General features: G+C 40.7%; 1 protein-coding gene across 1 annotated transcript in view; it reads right to left on the bottom strand.

Moving 5' to 3' along the window:
* Positions 1-20737, bottom strand: part of JAZF1 (JAZF zinc finger 1) — a 307976-nt gene that overhangs the window by 125105 nt on the left and 162134 nt on the right. The window contains exon 2 of the mRNA XM_081079665.1: positions 9747-9819. Coding sequence (XP_080935791.1) covers positions 9747-9819 — 73 coding nt within the window. The remainder of the gene's footprint in view (positions 1-9746; positions 9820-20737) is intronic.

Genomic DNA, 20737 nt, shown 5'->3' with positions numbered 1-20737 from the left:
GGTGAGTTATGCCCAGACTGAACACTCATATATACCAACAGGTAGTGAGCAGTAGAAATGAGGATTGGAAGAAAACTGGGATGAGGGGTCAGGGTGTCCCATCCGCAGAGGTGGTAGCTAAACTCATGGAATGGAGTGAATACAGATAGAAAAACCCCATGCCAGAGATAAAAACTTAGGGAGAAACCTCCATTTGTGTGACAAAGAGTTAGGAGAAGAACCAGGACAGAACAAGTTAATGGGTACAAGGGAGAATAGGGTTCAGTAACAGAAGGTGGCCAGTGGCATCAAAGGCAGGTAGGACTAGCAGAAGGAAGATGTCAAGGAAGATGGCATAGTTATCCATGAAGAAAAACCAGAAATGAACAGGGAATTCTTAGGATAGACGAGAGCTTAAGATTATGTAGCATGACTACATGAAGACAGAAGAAGGGGGTTTGAGGCCACAGAGATGAGACGAGATGTGGAGTATAGGCCGGGGTGCCAGCTTTGAACAAGGGAGAGAGAATGAAGAGAACATGGGAGAAAGATCGAGATGAATTTGGAGATGAAAAAGAGGGACGGTGAGACTGAACACAGAAATAGCCTCTATCTTCTCAGTACAGGAACTGAGAACCTTTGCTGATGAGGGGATCAGGAATTCCTTTAGGAACTTGAGTACAATGGGAAACACTTGAAACTGTGATAAATTTAGCAAGATTTTTCATTTGGGATAAAAGGATTATGGGACAGTTTTGAGGATCCAGCTGAGACAGGACAGGCTGTGTTTGTGGTGGATCAAATCACAACGCTAGGTCCTTTTCTGTAGTGCCTCTCAGCAGCTAGTCGGAGCAGAGAGACATGTTATCTGAGGCAAAGATTGGAGATAATGAGTGGGCAAGGACATTGGGACCAAGAAATTAATCTAAATTGGTAAAAGTTAATATCCAGCAACCAGCACGAATGTGGAGACAGTCAAGCAGGAAGCAAGAGAGAAGATCCTAAAGGTCTCAATGAAAACATGGCTCAAGAAGAGTACGTCATGGAGACTGATCAACAGAAAAATGATACAGCAGGAGATTTGAAAGTATAGCAGTTCTTGATTAGGGCAGATTCCAGGAAATGAGTTTCTACAAAGCGGGGGGGAAAAAGGAATTCTAAGTCTATTTCTAGATGGTTTTGGTATCACTGACTCTCTCCCGACCTGTATAGTAAGTTTGAAGATGTTGAAAAAACGTAATGCAGCGTTGAACTCAAGGATTCATAAAATGAAGTTTAGTCATAAATACTGATGGGTGAACATGGGAAGACTCAAAAAATGGCCTGATGTGATTTGAGTTGCATAAGCAACCTGTGTTAAGACAATTCCCCACCCCCCACAGAAACACTGTAGATGACAGAGAAGTAAGCTATACAAAAGAGGCCTAACAAGAGAATATCATCAGCTATGCCAAGACTCACCTCTCCTACCATGTGTTTTATGCCAGTAGTACAAGCTAATTGTTGGAGCAAGCCAAAATGTCACATAAGGGCTCTTTCCAGCTTCCCAGTGTCCCTTGAGAGTACATGGTTTTTGCAGAACACAATGAGCAAGCCAAATCAGGTTAGAGATATTACAAGGAAAATCTGGCAGGCAGCCCTCTCAGCTTTATTTCAACTGATATCCATAAAAACATAGGCTAAGAAAAAGGTAGCACAATGTCTGGTGTTTGAGATCTAACAGCATGCAACATGTTTATGGCATGCATTAGGCCACTAACTTCAGTCTGGGGCTGGGGTACACAGACCTTCAGATCTGGTGGACAAAGGAGGGAAATAGAACAGCATGTCTTATACTATAATAAATATGACTGCTCTCAGAAGACCACAAACAGGTGCTTTCACGGGGGGAAAAAAACCAAAACCCTGCCTTTAGATTAAAAAAATAAAATCAACTGCTTCAGGCCTGTTTGTATAAAATAAATAGGCTAATGCACACTTAGTTAATTACAGCATTTTTATAAGGCTATGACAGACTATAATCTGGCAAAAATGAGCCCAACTGAAACAGTAAGAGTCAGGGTTTGGGGGAATTAGGTGATGTTTTGGAATGGGGAAAAAAGTGGGAAAAGGGAAGAAAGCTTTCATTAAGCAGTTCATATTCTAGTAGTAGGATTTAAAAAACAAACAAACATCCAGATTAATTTCATTTTCATTCACAACAACCTCCTATTTAGTACGTTTTTCCTTTCAGTTGTTGAACACATTTATAAGGACTGCTTTCAAGTCTTTGTTTCCTAAATCTAACATCTGGACCATCTCAGGGAGGGTGTCTATTGATGGTTTTTTTCCTTGTCTAAGGGTTCTATTTTCCTGTGTCTTTCATGTCTAGTAATTTTTATTGCGTATTAGACATATGTTATCTCATTCATTCCTATGAAGACTATTTTTTTTCTAAAGGTTTTATTGGGGTGGGGAACAAGACTTTATTGGGGAACAGTGTGTACTTCTAGGATTTTTTCTAAGTCAAATTGTCCTTTCAATTGTAGTTTTGTGGAGGGCGCAGCTCAACTCCAGGTCCAGTTGCCGTTGTTAGTTGCAGAGGCACAGCCCACCATCCCTTGTGGGAGTCGAACCAGCAATCTTGTGGTTGAGAGGATGTGCTCCAACCAACTGAGCCATTCGGGAGCTCAGCGGCAGCTCAGCTCAAGGTGCCATGTTCAATCTTAGTTGCAGGGGGCGCTGCCCACCATCCTTTGCGGGAGTCGAGGAGTTGAACCAGCAACCTTGTGGTTGAGAGCCCACTGGCCCATGTGGGAATCGAACTGGCAGACTTTGGCGTTAGGAACATGGAGATCCAACTGCCTGAGCCACCGGGCCAGTCGCAAGACTATTGATTTTTGTTCTAGCAGGCAGTTCAATTTCAGGCTGCTCGTTTTGAACGTGTGTAGACCCAGATTTAGACTTTATTAGGGCAAATCTGTGGAAAGCCAAAGTGTTTCTCCAAACCTTCAAATCTGTCAGAAGTCCCCTCCAAACTCTGTCTCCTCTAAAGATGCTATGCAGCCTTGGTTTTAGGTGGTGTTAGGGTGTCTCTAGAGTAGGCCGCAGTCTAGGACAAAGTCCTCATTTCTAATTTGAGGGCTTACTAGTGTCTCGGTTGGAAGATGAGGGTGCTAACAAGTTGTCTCCACACTGGCTGGGCTGGAATGCAATGCCTACCAGCACTGCTTGACTTCTGGTCTCACTGTTTCCGTCTCACCTCTGTAGCCACTGCTCTTTGGTGAGACTCACAGTCTTACCATGAACAGGTGCAGCCCACTCTCAGCCATGGATCTATAAAGAAACCTCACACAAACCTTGACGGCCCCTTTTTGCACAGATGCCTCATCTCCAGTCTCCCCGTGCTACAAATTCCAGCAGCTTTAGTGGCCCCAACTCTGACCTATCTGTCCACAGCTCAGTGGGACTGCAGTGCTGTGCCTGAGCTCTAGCTCCCTCCACTGCAGTAAGGAAACTGTCCCCAGAGAGGGAGCCAGGCGATCGCAGCGCTCACCTCCCAAGTCTCATTTCTCTCAGGGATCACAGGCTTGTACTGTCTATTGTCCTGAGTCCGAAAACCATTATCTCCTACATGTACCCACTTGTTTATGGTGGAAGAACTAAAGATGACCATCCTATAGTATATTTTTTATGCTGAATTCCATATAAATGCTGAAGGAAAGTTGTACAACATTCCATTTTCATCACAATGCACATGGGTCGTAGAGGTTCCTAGTTCCTCACAGAAGTGTCCCTAGAGTTCCTAGAATCATTCATTTATTCACTCTCATTCTCTCACACAAATTTACACTCATTCATTCATTCAATATTTATTGAGAGTCTGCTATGTGCCAGACACTGTTCTGGGGGAGGGGACATAGTTGTGGGAGACAGAAAATGTCTCTGCCCTCATGGAGTTTATTTCCTGGTGAGAAATGTTCTGGCTACGCTCCAAAGCAAAGCTTTGCAGCTGTTCCTCTAAGTTTGGACTTGATAAAGAAAAGGGTGACTTAGCATGAGCAGAAGAATAATAAAAAGAACTATTACTTGTACAACACTTACTATGTCACAGGTACTGTTACGGTGTGATTTATAGGCACAAATTGATTTAATACAACAGGAAGGTAGTATTATTATTATTGATGAGAAAAGAGGTTGAGACTTGCCAACTTGCTTACATAGCTCGTGAATAGCAGAGCTGTTCTGCATTCAAACCTCAGCAGGCTGACTCCTGCTCCCATTCGCTGAGCCATGCCATTGCCCTACTTCTCGGAAAAGAGAATTACATTGGTGATGGGGGGAATAAACAGTGACAGTTTCTAAGCAAAGGGGGAAAAAAGCTTTATTTTTAATAGAAGCCAGCTAGACTGTGAGGAGTAAATGCATCATTATTAAAAGAGGCACAAGAATAGAAGTTGATTGAGGTAGCCCATAAAAGCACACATTTGTCCTCCTTTGTCCCCACAGTTGATCATGAGAAAAAAGATCGCATTCTGCATTTAAATCAGAAAAACAGAAAGCTATCCTGAATAAACGGCTTCACGGTTCCTTGGGGAAGTTGAGGATGGAGGTGGAAGTGATATAATTCTAGCCACCCCCAGCTGGTACAAGCAGAACTAGTCCCATCAGATGCTTCAGGAAAATGTGCCCCGGGATCAGGCACATATGAGAATTCTATTGTCTCTCCTGGAGATGTAAAATGCGTATCAGCATAGGAGAGGAGCTGTGGAAAGGAAACCCATTTTATTTAACTCAGGGTGTCCCAAACGTAAATGGCCAAAGAACCCTTCTGTGAGCAAATAAGTCGTGTGTGTACATGTGCATGGTTGTGTGTGAAACCGGTGAACACCCCTTGGAATTACTATGCTGTGAAACCCATTTTAGAATTTGCTGTTTAACTTTAATAGCAAACACTGAGCTACATAAAATACATTTTTAGAGGAGGTCAAACTTAACTACTACTATGCGAAGCAGGGCTGGGAGTCTTACAAAGAGAATTTGAGCTGTAATTTAGATATAAAAGAATTTTAAATTTTTATTAGGGTGTCAATGACGAGGATTGAGGGCAAGAAGTTACCAATTTGTGCTTAGGCATGCTATTACTTTACAGCTTATATGAAAACGACATACATATTTTTCAAAATTAAAGTTAATTCGGAAACTTCAATTTATAGTATTCTAATAAAAACATACTTTGTATTAAAAAAACAGTATAATTAACAGTCCTGGCCACATACATGTTATTATGCCTTTACATGATCTCAGTTTCCCGTATCTGGGGTGTCACAGGTTATTAATAAGCTATCTTGTCCCCTCAAGACAGCTACCCGAACTACATCACAATAACCTGAAGGAAATATCCAGATATAACCTAGTGCTTCCCATCAACCTTTTTATGAAGACTCACCTGACTTCACCTTGCAGCTCACCTGTCACCTGCCTATCAGTGAGATTTGGTGGAGGACGGTTTCCTGTACCCTCATGGTGCTCTGCCTTTCTTTTCCTCCTGATCTAAGATGCTATAAGGTGTCCTTCCCCACTGCAGCTAAGGCGCGCTGTGCTAGGACGTTCCTTGTGCACTCATTTCCTGGAAGCAACATATCATTTCGGAGTTATTGGTCACCTCTCTCATAGCATTTTTAGCTTCTGCTGTCTCCTACTGTTTCATTTTATTAGGTTGCTACCCTCCAATTATCTACAGCATAGTAATGACTCCTTATTTCTATGTCTTTCTGGGTTCCCTCTGCCCAGCTGTCCTACCCTATTTTTCCAACATTAGTCTTCCAAATTCTCTCCTTACTTTTCTAAGTTAGTACTTTACTCTCTGATACCCCAACAACTGAGGCTGTGCAGTGTTTAGGAAAACAGATTCTGGAGCCTCATTGTGCAGGTTTGAACCCAGTACTCTGCAGGCATACCACCGGGGACCTAGGATAAGTTAGTTGATTTCTGAGATCCAACTTCTGCACCTGTAAAATGGAGATCATCATAGTATGTCCTTCATATGGTTATTGTGAAGGTTAAATGAAATAAGCCATGTAAGAGCTTAGCATAGAGCACAAGGCATAAAATGTTATATTCACTCTTTCTATCTTTTCTTCTATAGTTTCTCTTTTATTCAAAACCGTCTAGCTTTTCTTCTTGCCCATTATACTTTTTTCCAAATGTATAAACATTATACTGACTAAGTGATTAAATTTCCCATTACATGGACTTGTCATTGTTCCTCACACAAAATTAACAGAACTTCCCATCCTGAAAATTTATATCCATCTTTTTTCTGCATAACTGTTCCTACAGCCCTCACTAATTCATTCCATTTCGCTCATTCTGATTAAACTACTTCTATTTTAAAATTTTCTCAGGTGTTGTAACAGATCTGCTTTCAAAGGAATTAAAGGTTTGTTCAACACATTACATTCAAGAGGGTGAAGCTATTTAAAACAGGTATAAATAAAAGCTCCAATTTCAACCCAGTTCTTTTTTTTTTTATTATCCAAAACGCTAGCTCCATTTAAAAGACCCTAACTCTCTGCTGATTTCAGTCAATGTTATTGCTAAAAAAAGTTTCATCTCAATTTTGAGATGCCCAAAAGTACGTTAGAGTTGTATAAATAGATATATGAGCAGAGAAATATTAATTCTTTTCCTGTCTTCACTGCTCAGCAAAATTAGACTTTATTTCCCCCTGAGGTTTAAGAGGGAAAAAAAAAATCTCTTATTTGTTCAACTTTATTTTTTATAATAGTGCTCTTTTCTGCTGTAGTCAGGATATTGCTGTCAAGTTGACTTTCTTTCACATTACTCTTTTCTTGAATCTGTACTGGCTTCACACAATTTTCCATATTTCCCTTCTGTATCTAAGGCCCTAAAACTGCTTTTAGTGTACCTTTCCCTATGGCCAGACTTGGCTTCCTCCTTGCTGCTCGTTGCCCATTGCTCAGCCCTCTCTTTTATTTACTAGGTTTTTTATCTATCACCTACCAACAAATACCCAGAGTGTCTACTATGTGGTAAATACTATGTTATGAACATGGCACTGCCCACAAAGGGATCCCGAATGAGAAGGGATGTTAGAAACCTGGATAACTTTCCATACACTGTCCTTCTGTTTACCTAAAGATCACCAATAAACACCCATCCACTGCGATATATATACTTCTCTATCAGCGAGGACACGATATGGTAAATTCTCCATTTCTCAGGCTTCTAAATACAGAGAGTACCAAAAAAAAATGTATACACATTTTATGAAAGGAAAACTGTATTAAAATTGTAATACTCAATATATACCAATAACAAAAGATGAGTACAAGTCACGTGTGACTTCTGCAATGACAAGAGCTGCTCCAAGTGGTTACTATCAGGGTCCAGACACTTCTGATTATGGCGAACTACTGCTTGAGCAACGTTGACCAAAGTGTCCACTTGAATACCTTTTTTTCTGGTAACCCCATTATAATGATGTCTCCAGATCTAACTTCTAGTTTACAGCAATTACAGAAGACAGAGGAACCCACCCAATGGCATCTGGAGGAGACAACCAAAAGAAACTCTACAAAGTGGGAGCATTCTGTGGGATAAATGGCCCATGGCTTCAACGAGTCACTGTCAAAAAAAGGGACTGTGTCAGATTAAAAGAAATGAAGGGCAAAACATCCAGATGTTCAGACACTGGATGAGATGGATTGCTATAAAGGACTTGTTTGCATCACCTGGAAAAATCTGAATATGAGCTGGGTATTAGATTAGATTCAAGTGTACTGAAATGGAAAAGTCAAGAACAAAGACTAAAAAGCAGGTTGCAAAAGTAGGTACAAGCTTTTGGTTAAAAATTATGTATGTTTAAAAAATAATATAAAAAAACTATGTGTTACGATGTGACCAGTAGTGATATCTGGGTGGTGGGAATGTGATGTTTTAATTTGAAAAAATTTTTTGTTTGATTATACTTCCTAATTTTCTAGAATGCCTCTACACGGCTGTAATAATAAAACGTTATTTTTAAAAAATGACTCATTTTCTCCCAGAAAACTTGCCGAAGCAGCTTCACACCCAGGGATTACTCCCTGACTCTCTAGGAGGCTGGCATATCCCACTGCACAGTTTATGCTAAACTATCTCACTTGATTCAAGTTCTCTGGTGGTTTTGTGTACGTGGCCCTTGTCCCTATTCTTCAACTTCCTTTGTAGTCCCAAATCACACCTGGCAGAATATTTATTTCTTTAGTGTAATTAGTAGATCCTTGCTGTCAACATGGCTGACAATAGAAACAGGAAGAATATATGTGAACATCTCATAGACACTTATTAGAATAAGGCTTATTATTACACAGATTATTATACACCTAGGTAACATATTTTACCCCAAACACAATAGCTGCACAATTAAAAGAGTCCTACTCCATAACCACAATTAACCTGTAAAAGCCTATTCATCCTATTCCCCAATATTGGCAGGCTAATTAACATTCACATAATTCGAATGCATAATTGAAAATTTTTTCAACACCTATGCTAATCACTGGAAACAACACAGGTTTTATGAGTAATCCAGATAAGTGTGTGTGTGTGTGTGTGTGTGTGTCTGTGTATACGTAAACGTATATATGTGTGTGTGTGTATATACATATATATATACATATATATATATACACATCTTAATTTGTAACTCATGTGATTTCGAAGGTGTTCTATTTAAAAACAGCTTAAAACTTAAGGGTAATGAAAAACTAGATGACTTCTCTCACTTTCAGGGAAGGCTGATAAGTAGGAAATTCAAAGTAGATATGCAAATAGATGTTTTTGTTAGCGATTCATTTTAAAAACATACTTCGTAAAAGAGCTTGAAACGGCACAGGCAACTAAGCTGTTTGCAGACAAGAATAAGTTTTCTAAAAAGGCATAAAAATGAAACAGTACAGATAATTCATTCCACCTCAGACTGTGAACTTTAGCTCTGGTACAAAGAGATTGAAAACATTCTTCACCTTATATAAAAAAGGGACAGTCAATAGAAATTCATGCACTGAATTACAAGCAGAGAGTTTTTCATTCTCATTCGAAACTAGTTTTGCTTTGCTTTTTTTCTCTTTGAGTGTATGTGCTTCTTAATGTAAGTTGATTTCAGGTTCTCTCCAAAAATGACTGTCTCCTTAATTATTTAAGTTGGCTGAAACACCAAGTCCTTTTCTAGACTTGATAGATCAAGTTCGAACTGTTCTGTAAACCTGTGCTCACACATTCAGTTTCAATAAAAACTCACGTTACTCTACACAGATGGGGTCACTTGCTGAGAATGTTTTTACTAAAAGATGGGCTGCTACTAAATAACTTTCTGATAGTAAATTATTTCAATTTGTTATATCCTGATGTATTCTGATATTCCAACCATGTTCTGAATTCATAACGTACTTCTTTGCCCCAGGATTTAAAAGTTTCACTCAAACATAAATCCATTAATTTCCCCAACTGCCCTATGAAGTCAAAAGAGCATATTCTAACTCTGCATACAAAACACTTCCAGAATGAGCTTATAAATCAGTCATGTTTTCAGCCACATGCACAGAGAACTGCATTCTACATTTTCCCATCAGAGAAACAAAATTCCATATAGAGGTTAATTTCCAATAATCTCCTGTAAATATTTTAAAACTGAAAACATTTTTTTCTACTCTGTTAAGATACATGTAAAAAATAAACATGTGGCAGATATGAGGTTGCTATAAATTCTGAAAATGGCTTACCTATTAATGTAACTGAGGGCGACATAGGTCGGCTGTTGTAATTCTTGTTTCTCTAAAACACGTGGATCTGTATCTGTAATAAAAACACAATTATGATTTTTCAGCTTTTGCATCAGAATATATGAGCCCACCTAATATAAAGTAACAAAGGCTAAACAGAGAAAAAGATTAATTTAGTATACCTCTTTTTAAAGAAAACCCAGTCAGCAAAGCACAATCGTTTGTTCATTCATTCATAAATAACAAGATATTGCATTACTTTTCAAGGGAATTCCAAACATCAACAGAGATAAAATGTCCATCTGTCACACAAACTCTTGCACAATCCCTCTCATAAATATTGGTTTTCACTGCTTGCAGTTACAATGTTGGCATGGTTGTTGGTGGTTAATCGGCCTAAGAAAGAAAGCCTCTGTTAATTATGCTCACTTCGATGCTGGAACAAATTAGATGCCATTGGAAAGCGCCATCAATTTGAAAATCTACTAAGTATTGTTCTTATTCACTGAACACGTTTCTGGGTTTGGATTCACATTTTGGAGGTCAGCTCTTCTTTTTTTAATTGTATGATGAGTTTATTATAACTTTTCTAGACTCTCGATCAGGAATTCTTACACTGATTCTCAGAACCCACAAACACCGCATTCCTCAGAGGGGTTTTTCCTCTGAAGAGACAGAACTCAACACCATAGTAACCTTCCATAAGGCTGCTTCGCTAACACAGCACCAAACACAACACAACAAAACAAACAAACAAAAACGCACTTTTCCCAACGAGAACTGTATTTTCAAGCTTCTCATGTAGAGAAGTGATTTGTGCTAAATGTACGCAAAAACACTGTTTATATAATAAGACTGGAGGAAACTGAGCACATTTTTGCTTTCTTAGAAAAAGGTTCCGACATTTCACACAGATTTCATTATAACCTCGTTTAAAACCATCTCGTTATTAGAACGCTTCCAGCTGCACTTGGGCAATAACACCTCTTTTGATGTAATGACAGATGTTGTTTCAAGCACCTTCGCACTGGAACTGTTTACTGCACGTGGTCGATGTAAGATACACTCACTAACTCCAAAGTGCATTAACAGGTGATGGGGGCAGAGGGGCAGACACAGCGGCGAGGGGCAGGGGACAAAAATGATAGCATAAACATCAATTTACAAGGTTTTGGGCTCCCAGACTGAAACTGGACAGTAGTGGCCATTTTATTCTTGGTGTGTTAAAAGTTAATAATCTCACGTTCTCTTCATTGTTTTTCCTGTGCCAAGAATTTCAGGGACATACTATTCAAAAATCCTGCTTCCTGGGGCTTTGCCATTGCAGGTTCTTGCAAGCCAACTTCTGAAACAAGAGACAAAGATTCTCTGAATGGCTCCATCATGTCGGGTCTCAAGATTTTGGCAGCGCCAACTGAGAATGTATACTAGTCACTCAGCATTTCCTCTACCTCCTACAATGATTACGGATACGACTTACAACTGAGCCTGTTTGTACATCACTGGTCTACAAATACTATCTGCGGTTCTCTAAACACATGGAAACCACACTTGGAGGGAAGCTCAGTTTTCACACTCAACCCTTACACACACTCATCTCATTTTGCTGGAACCCCAAAGTACATCTATGTTCCTGAGAGGTATGCTTTGTGTTCTTCACCTGTGTTCACTGGAGAGGAGTCAGGAGAACAATGCTCTCCAGAGAAAAGGTGTGTTATCCCTAAAATGGTCCAGCAGAACGCTGAGCAGGCCATGTGTGTAAATGGTGACTGACAGACTAATTCTGCAAGGTATTTCTTGGTGCTTCACGAAGTAAGAAGCAAAAGGTTGGAGACAAAAACCATGAAAATGGTAAGAAGGGAGGAACATAAGAAAGAACAAGGCAATGACTGTACATGTCTGTGCGGACATTGTCTCAAGAATGCAACAAAACAGTTTTGCCTCAAGTTTGGGAATTGACGGATGACTGAGGTGTTTAGCTTTTGAGACATGGGAACCCATTCCTTCATAGAGACAACCCATTCCTTCATAGAATAATAAGGTATATTATTTTGAAAGCAAAGAGCACCGTTTTGAGTTTAAAAGGTGTGTAGAAAGGGGAAAAGAGCTAAGAGGCCAATAAATATTTTTATATCTTCCACTTTTGCCTTTATTCCTGTAACTGATGCCCAATCTAACAGTATTTCCACAAACCATCTTCTAAAGCTTTTCTTTTTTTCCAAATTACATAAATATTTTAAATACTACCTCCCTAAGCGACCTCAACTTTTATTTATTTTTCCTTTATCAGTGTGTGTTAGGTATACACCCCGCCCTCCCACCTACCCCTCCCATCCACACACACTAACAATATGTATTACTCTTTTCTTCTTCACACTCTAATATCTCTTTGGGGGAGGGAAAGCCAGTACCTCATACAAAGTTCTACATTTCTGATGCTCAAATAAATGGTATTTGGCCACTGACAGTCACACAAACTGCATCTTGTAATACTGTTTCACAACGAATCAAGAATGTTTGCATTCTATTTGCAAAGCAAGGTTCAAAACATTGTTTTTTTACTTTGTTTCACCACATTCCATTGCCTATACTAGACTTATGTTCACATACCCTCAAATTGTGAGTGGTGAGTGGACTTCCAGAAGCTTCTAAATGGTGCCCTCTCCATGGCAAAAAGACCATCTGGAAGCACCTCAGGCAGGATTCTCCCCTTTTTCTAGAATGCAGGCTCTGATAACTGACAGGGAAGCAGGACTTCCAGACAGACATCCACCAGGCCTAAAACATCTTTTTCAGATTAGACGTTTCCTTGGACAACCTTCAGAACATCCATGAAAGCCTCGAGTTCTTAAAACGAAATTAGGCACTTGGTGCCTAATTTCACAAATCAGGAGAGGCCCCGCACAAGAGCTACTGCAGGAATAGCATCAGCTGCCGGCCACAAAGAACCTGCAGCTCCGTCACTGGCTTCCTGGCTGACTGGTTTGCGGTGATCACGACTCACCATTTTATGGATTTCATTACGCCGCCAAGCACTCCACATTCAGTAAAACTATAATAGCTGCCTTCATTATTTCCCCCTTCTTGACAGAAACGTAACCGTCTGAGGCTTAAACACTCTCTACAGGAAAGGATTACAATGACAAGAGGCTGAGATTTTCACAGCAGAACAAGGACGCACTCCTCACGAAGGCGGAACGTACATTGTCAGAATAAACTGGTGAGACTAACACTGCCCCCTGGATATTACCGAGTTCAATAAAAAGAACACGCTTATATCATGTGACACACCACTGAGAAACTGTTCACATATAAGTGGCCACCGTAAAAAACGGGATATGAATTGCAATACCTGTAGCACACAACCGCCCCGACATTTCTCTGCCTTGTTTGTTTACAGCGCCAATAAAAATATGAAACTGGAACACTGGCTGCCATTACTCAGGGATAAAATCCACCTCAGGAAATGGTCTGTGGGACAGAAACACTTGAGTTTTTCATAGCCCCATGGTGCTCCCAAAGCGGACAACTGGCAAGAATGTAAGCATTTCTATAATGCGGTTTTCTACAGCCATATAAACCCTCTATGACTTTCATATCACTAGGAAGTGACAGGAAGATAAACCCAAACCTTCTCAGCAGAGTAGGGTATAGCCAAAAAACGCACCGAGAGATTAGTTGTCTGCCTCATACCACCACTTGCACACTCCCAGAGTTCAAGTTGACTGACGACTCCGAATTCAAATATTAAACTGTATTTTAAAACACCCAAGCAGTAACAACCTATCAGCTTACGTCCAAGTTTCTCAGGCACAGCATTCTCTCAGGGAGGGCAGTCCCCACTCTGGAGCTATGCCTCGTCATCTTTCCTCCCTCGGGGGACGCACAGCTCTGCAGTGAGCAGTAGACACAGGCACAGAGTGAAAGCTTTCTGTAGCTCATATGGTCCTAGTGACTCATGGTTTTATAGATTCAGTTAAATGGCAATGGGCTCGATGTCACTGCACTAGTTCCCATTACTTCTCAAGTGGCAAGGAGAAAAAGCGAGGAAGATGACAGAAATAAGGAAAGGACAGCATTCAGATCCTTACTCAACAGGAACTGGAACTGCAACATGACCAAGGAGGGGCAAACAGCACAGACCACTGTGTTCCATCAGTAAGGCCCGCGTGCATGGCTCTGCTTTCCTGGCACTGAGAACCGATGGCGACAGTGTCGGAAGTTGTGACATCCATTGGTAGCACTACAAAGTGCTATCTTCCAGCCTAAGGTTGTTTGCTGGGTTAACTGAGGCTAATTAATGAGCTCCTGGGCTTTGGCTATGCTTCAGCAGGGCTATATTGTCGGGATTGTACACACCAGGAATTACTTATAATATGAAAGTCAGAAACCGGTGGCACTCCCTCTCAATAAGACTAGTAAGACCCATCCACAACGAGCTCTTTGCAGGCTGGAGGCAGCAGTGAGGGGAAGATGGCCCCTTGAGAAAGGCCTTCTTCAAATTCTCTATCTTCCTAGCGCCAGGCTCTCTCCCAAGTGCGTATGGCAACAGAACAGCCTGCAAGGGTGTGGATGGGAAGGGAGTGGGCGGTTCCCAGAGCTGGAAGACCCCCGCAGAGGCCAAGGCCCACCCAGCCAGAGAGTGATTTTGAAGGTCTGGGCTGGATACACCCCTTTTCTTTGGACTCACTCGGTAATAATTAACGGGTGCAGTCTGGTCTCAGTCTTCCCCCCACATGTGAACTCCAAAGCCACAGAAGTTTAGTTTATTCAGTATGGCCTTCCACAGCACCACTGGCCGAGTTCGTCGCATCTCACCTCCTCTCTCTGCACCTCCTCACTGCCAGCACTGTTCCTGTATGTATCTCACTGGACAGACATTATCCCGGGATATCCTTGCCCCTTTCCACACTTCTCAGGCGTGAAGAACTATCCCAACTTCTGTCGTCTCTCAGTGCCCAGGGTTAGGAGATGCAAAATAATTACTGAATGGATACACAAATTCATTTTACGATGACAGAATGGAAGACTTTTGGTTAAACATGGTAGATTGATCAAGGGGATTTGTTTCCTTCACCATCCAAGGTCCCACTAAAGTAGAAAGCAAGGAATAAACTCACCAGGGAGAGAAGGGGAGACGTCAGCGGACAAGTGATTTCAACCAGTGCTTTGGAAGATGGACAACAAATTCAGGATGGAATGTGACCTAGAGAGGAGAGGAAGCTACAACCTCCAGTGCCTGCAGCGGGGGCGACCCGTGAGCCAGGACTCAAACCCACTGCAGAAACCAGCTCTGACAGGCTCTGGAGGTGGAGGCACAAAAGGCAAGAGAGAGAAGTGTCAGGGCTGAAAACAGGAGGATTGTTTAAAAGGGTGATTATCTAGAGACAGGGAACCAGGAGACAAAGCATAGCAGAGGTGATACAAAGAGAGTACAGGCAGACCCCGTTTTACTATGCTTCACTTTATTGCACTTCTCAGTTGTGTTTTTTACAAAGTGAAGGCAAGACCCTCCACCAGCAAAAAAAATTACGACTCATTTTATTGCGATACTCCTTTTATTGCGGTGGTCTGGGACCGAACCCACAATATCTCCAAGGTCTGCCTGTACAGTGCTGAAAACAAGGGGATTAAAAAGTGGAAATACGCCTACTCCACTGCTCCCAAGAACACTGGCAGCCAGTCAGGAGGATTCCTCTCTGATTAAGTTAAGTGGGCTCAGAGAAGAGACTGCCAGATGTGGACATCTGGCGATTCCCTAATTAAATGATCTCCCTCCAGTTAAGTCCATGGTCAACAAGCCCTGTCCGTGCCTCCCTCCAGAGCCTCTCATCAGCTTTTTATTGCCTCAGTCTTAAACATGAGCCAAGAGCAGTCCTGATCGCTAGACATTTGAGGGAGAATCTTGAACATGAATGGGAGACACTAAAACAAATGATAGGCGAGGGAGATAGGAAGGCAAGAGCCAAGGAGCAGACAGACATGTTGATGTTCGCTTGGGAGGTTCAATGACACAACACACCTACCGACACAAACCCACTTAATTGCAGCACGAGGACCAGAAGCTCTGCGCCCTGAGTCCCATGAAGCCAGCATTCTGACCGTTAAAAAGGCTGCTCATCCTCTAAAGTCAACTCACTGCCACTGCCCGGTTGTAACGCTGGACTCCATACAATCTTTATAGCTTTCGTAAAAGCCCAACATAGTTCTGTTCCACTTTCACTCCACGTTTAGGACTAAATTTGATGAACCAATAATTTACAGAGACTGACTTTTAATTCATGGCTAGTTTACTTCAGCTGCTGAAATAAATATTTCTTCTTGGCAATGGCCCTTTCCACAAAAAAAAAAAAAAATCCTACAATTGCACATAACCAGCCTTTGAATGGATCAACTTTTCCTTAGTTTATAGGCACGTCATTTGAAACTTTTCCCAAGCCATAATTTCCATTACAGGGCAGTCAGTGCAAATTACAGTGAGATTCTTGCCTTCCCAAATTCAATGTGAAATCCAGATGCAGTTAAGTGTTGCTGTAAACTTTACGAGTTAAATATCTAAAAGTCAGGGACACAGTTCAGCACAATAACACCATCTATTAAAAAAAAAATTCGTGTTCACATTTGTAGGCTGAGTTTTTCTCCACAAGTGAATTTGTAAACATTATTTAACCAAGAACCCTTTGGACAATGCTGTAGGAGGTTGATTTATAAACAAACACAGCATGCTGCAGCCTTCCTTCTTCCTGAAATGGCCAGAGGGTCACGGTTATTAGAAATAGACAGTTTTGACGAGGATGCTTTCTAACTCTTTACCAACCTTCAAACTCCTAGGGTCATTGCTGACTGCTTGAGACTGGTAGCTATTTTTTTTCCTGAGTATAAGATATGGAGCCCCATGTCTATGACATGAGTAGTCCATACTTTAAGTGGTGACAGGGTGTAATTTATCCACCCAAGCTCTCTTTCACCTTTTTACCTGCGACAAGAGAACCTGCAGAGACCATCATGGCTGCCAAGAATCTGGCCTAAAACGTCAATAGTGCCAATGTCGAGAAACCCTGTTTTAGAGCTCCCTGACTATTATGAGAAATGGACCTATTGTTCCCAGCAATGACAATTGCTGCTATTTTACTGTGGTCTCAATCAAGAGGCCAGAAGGCTGGTGAGGAAGCTATAAAAGAAGAATGCTATAAGAGGTTGCATGGCCTTAGATAAAAGCTCGGACTTTCTTCATGGAGACAAAAACTGAATTCATTTCAAGAAAGACACACTAAATTCTCGCCATGTGCTACTGGCGCATGAGAAATTCTAAGTCAGCAGATTCACAGTGGAGCAAGAAAGATGACACACTTCACAGTTAACAATAATCCAAGAAAGACCATGATATATGCCAACAGAGAGGAATATACTAACTGCTGTAGAAACAAAACATGATTCAGAGAAATTTCTTGAAAGAAAATTCTACATGAGCTTTAAACTAAATCTCCAGACAGAAAAAAGGTGAGAAAATGGTGAGTCAGAATAGAAAGCCATTTGAGCAGATGCACAGAAGCAGAAACGGGCAGGTATTGGCCAGAACTCTAGCGTGAGTCTCACAGTTCAGATTGGGCCCACATCCTGGAAGGTTGGAAATGCTCTCCGAGCATTCAGACTTAATACTGCAGACCATGGAGAGCCACTCAAGGTGTAAACTGGTATGGTCTGTGGTTTAGGAAAGAAACTGGTGGTGGTGTGGAGACTGGGAAAGAAAATGGAATATAAACATGTAAGATTTGGTAAAAAGGAGAAACGGAAATGCCAGATTTTTCTGATGGTATAGATGTGAGTGCCTCATTACCAAAAGTAAGGAAGTCACTAGAAAGTGAAAGGGTTTGACAGACATGAAAAGGAGGTCTGCTTCTGATGTGTGGTAAGACATTCTGCAGAACCGTGAAGTCTGGGCCTCAAAGAAAGGAGAGATAAAGGACTCATGCTACAGATAGGAACTGAAATGCTGGAAATCCCATCATAATGCCACACATTCCAGCAGCCACTTGAGCCAGAACATGTCCCTCAAAACAAAAACAATGATATATAGTAAAACCCCCATTACTCTGACTAAAATCTTGGTTATCATAGAACTTAGCTAATTAATCAGTATGGACTGAGGACCGACTGGGTGTAGAATTCCAGCAGGAATAAAGAAAAGTCAGAGGTTGTACTGCATTTGAAACCAAGCAATTGGTAAATTTCAAAAGGGAGAAAATAAAAAAGATTGAAGGGAAAAACAGAGAACTGAGTCAAAAGTGACTCTGTGTACAGTATTTTAAATGATCTGGTACCTGAGTCTCTAAGGCTCACTATTTGTAACAACTCTCTTTTTGGAACAGCTGCTCCCACTTCTTGGTGTTGCTTAGGATTATAATGCAATTCCACACAAGTCAAACTGCCTCAGTTTAGTACTAGCCATATAACCTTTTAAAGTCTTAGCTGTTGTTTTTGTTTTGTTTTTTATCTGTAAAATGTTGATAAGGATAGTACTTTTGCCCTAGGGCTGAAATGAGGCTTAACTAAGCAATGTTTTAGGCGTAGCTACTACTCAGTTCTTTAGCTCATAAAATGTTTTGAAATTAAACTCTGCACTATTGCGGTTTATCTCTATTTTATAGTCAGTGGCATGATGACGCACAGAAAGTCTAAGGATTCATCATTCACATAATGAGGCAGAGAATGCTGGCTGCCATCAAATACAGGCATACTTTGGAGATTCTGCAAGTTTCATTCCAGACTATCTCAATAAAGTGAGTCACACAAGTTGTTTGGTTTCCTAGTGCATATAAAAGTTATGTTTACACCACATGTAGTCTATTAAGTGGCAATAGCATAATGTCTAAAGAACAATATACATACCTTAATTAAAAAATACTTCGTTAGGGAATCGTCAATAATAGTATAATAACTATGTATAGCATCAGATGGGTACTCGACTTATCAGGGTGATCATTTTGTACATTATATAAATGTCTAATCGCAATACTGTACATGTGAAACTAATATGATATTGTATGTCAACTGTAATTGAAAAAACTTTTTAAATGAAAATATTGCTAAAAAATGCTAAACATCACTTGAGCCTTCAGCGAGTAAATCTTGCTGCTGGAGGGTTGTACCTTCAATTTGTAAAAAGCACAGTATCTGTGAAGCACAATAAAGCCGTGTAGTCATTTCCCCTCTTCCTCCATCACGCTTAGGAACACGGCTGTACTAAAGACTACATTTCCCAGAATTCCTTGAGACAAGTGCATCCATATGACTAAGTCCTGGTCAATAAGATATAACGTTTCTGAGAAGCCCCCTAAAAGTCATGTGCCTTTCTGTGTGGTATTTCTCCTCTTCTGCTGACTGGAAGAATGACTGGAGTTCCTGCATCCATTATTGAATATGGGATAATCTTGGGAATGGAAGTCTTAGATGGTAGAGCAACACAACCTGTGAAGCCCCACACCCTTTCTGGACTGACCACCTCTAAACTTCTTGAATGTGAGAGAAATAAACTCTTCCACTTAAGCCACTGCTATTTGAGGGGTTTTCAGTTATGTGCAGCCAAACCAAATCTTAACTGAAACAAAACAAACAGAATGCTGGTTTATTTCATTGGACTTGAAATGTGAACTATTTTATGTCTTGCCTTGTTTTTTTTGGATTTAAAAAAAAAAAAACTAAGAATTTATCGTGTAAGCTCATAGAAAGAAAATCAGAGTAAAATCACACACACATCACCACAGCATCAGTGTGCTCACTCTTAGACCGGGATACAGATTGGGAAAAAAAGGAGGAGGAAGCCATAATGTCAAATTATGGCTCCTTTGGTGGCTTTAGGACTTTCTCCAGAATTGGTTATTAGTGGGCAATAATGAAGCAAATTGCACATGCATATTACTTCTGAGTTATGAACAATGTAACCAGCAGTAACCTTTGAAGCTGTCAGGATCTTTTCAGGCAAGCAATTAAAGTGAAAAATGAGAGTGTGCACAACTTCCATCACCCAATACCAATGTAATAACACCACCTACAAACACTGACATAAGAGTGGGACTCAGGCTGAACACTTATTAATGCAGATCTGTTCCCATTTGTTCCTCTTTTTTTTCCCTCTAACCCATCCCACCCCCACCTGCCAACATTTTTTTTCTTTAAAGGGCAGCTCTGACACCATGGATTGCATTCACCTGAAATCTACATACAGCGTGACATCTTTCCTATCTGCACCTAAAAATATTTCCTTCCCTCTCTCTTGACCAAAATATAAATTTAGCACAAGCTTGGATTCTAGAGGAGAAAAAGTTGGTAAGCCGTAACTGGGAAAACACAAAATCAAGATTAAAATAATCAACATTAATAATATTTACAGAAAACCCAATATACATGTCAAGTATTGGGTGATATAGACACTGAAATGACCCCACCTCCAAAAAAAAGGTCCTGTCTCTAGTAGACCAGACTCTACAGAGGATTTTACTTATATTAAACTGTGATAAAAATGATCTAGTGTAAAAAATATCTGATCTTCTGCTCAAGTGTAGGAATTACTCACTGCTTGCCTATGTTTTGTGATTTAAATACTTGGAAGGCCTCTAGAGAAATGGCAGGGATAAACACAAAGGTGGGCCAGTTGGAATAAGTCTTTCAAAGCTGAGAAGAAACCCCTGCAAGGAGTCTGAAAACTGACGCTGATGGGTCCTATGAGAAAGGTTGTCTCATTTGGTTTCAGCCATTTCTTTATTTTATTTTATTTTATTGGGGAAGGAGAACAGGACTTTATTGGGGAACAGTGTGTACTTCCATGACTCTTATTTTCCAAGTCAAGTTGTTGTCCTTTCAATCTTAGTTCTGGAGGGTGCTGTTCAGCTTCAAGTTGTTGTCCTTTCAGTCTTAGTTGTGGAGGGCACAGCTCAGCTCCAGGTCCAATTGATGTTGCTAAGTTGCAGGGGGCGCAGCCCACCATCCCTTGC

The sequence above is a fragment of the Rhinolophus hipposideros genome (genome assembly GCF_964194185.1).
Source record: "Rhinolophus hipposideros genome assembly, chromosome: 18".
Taxonomy (NCBI): Eukaryota; Metazoa; Chordata; class Mammalia; order Chiroptera; family Rhinolophidae; genus Rhinolophus; species Rhinolophus hipposideros.
This window is presented reverse-complemented; position numbering and strand designations above follow the sequence as displayed.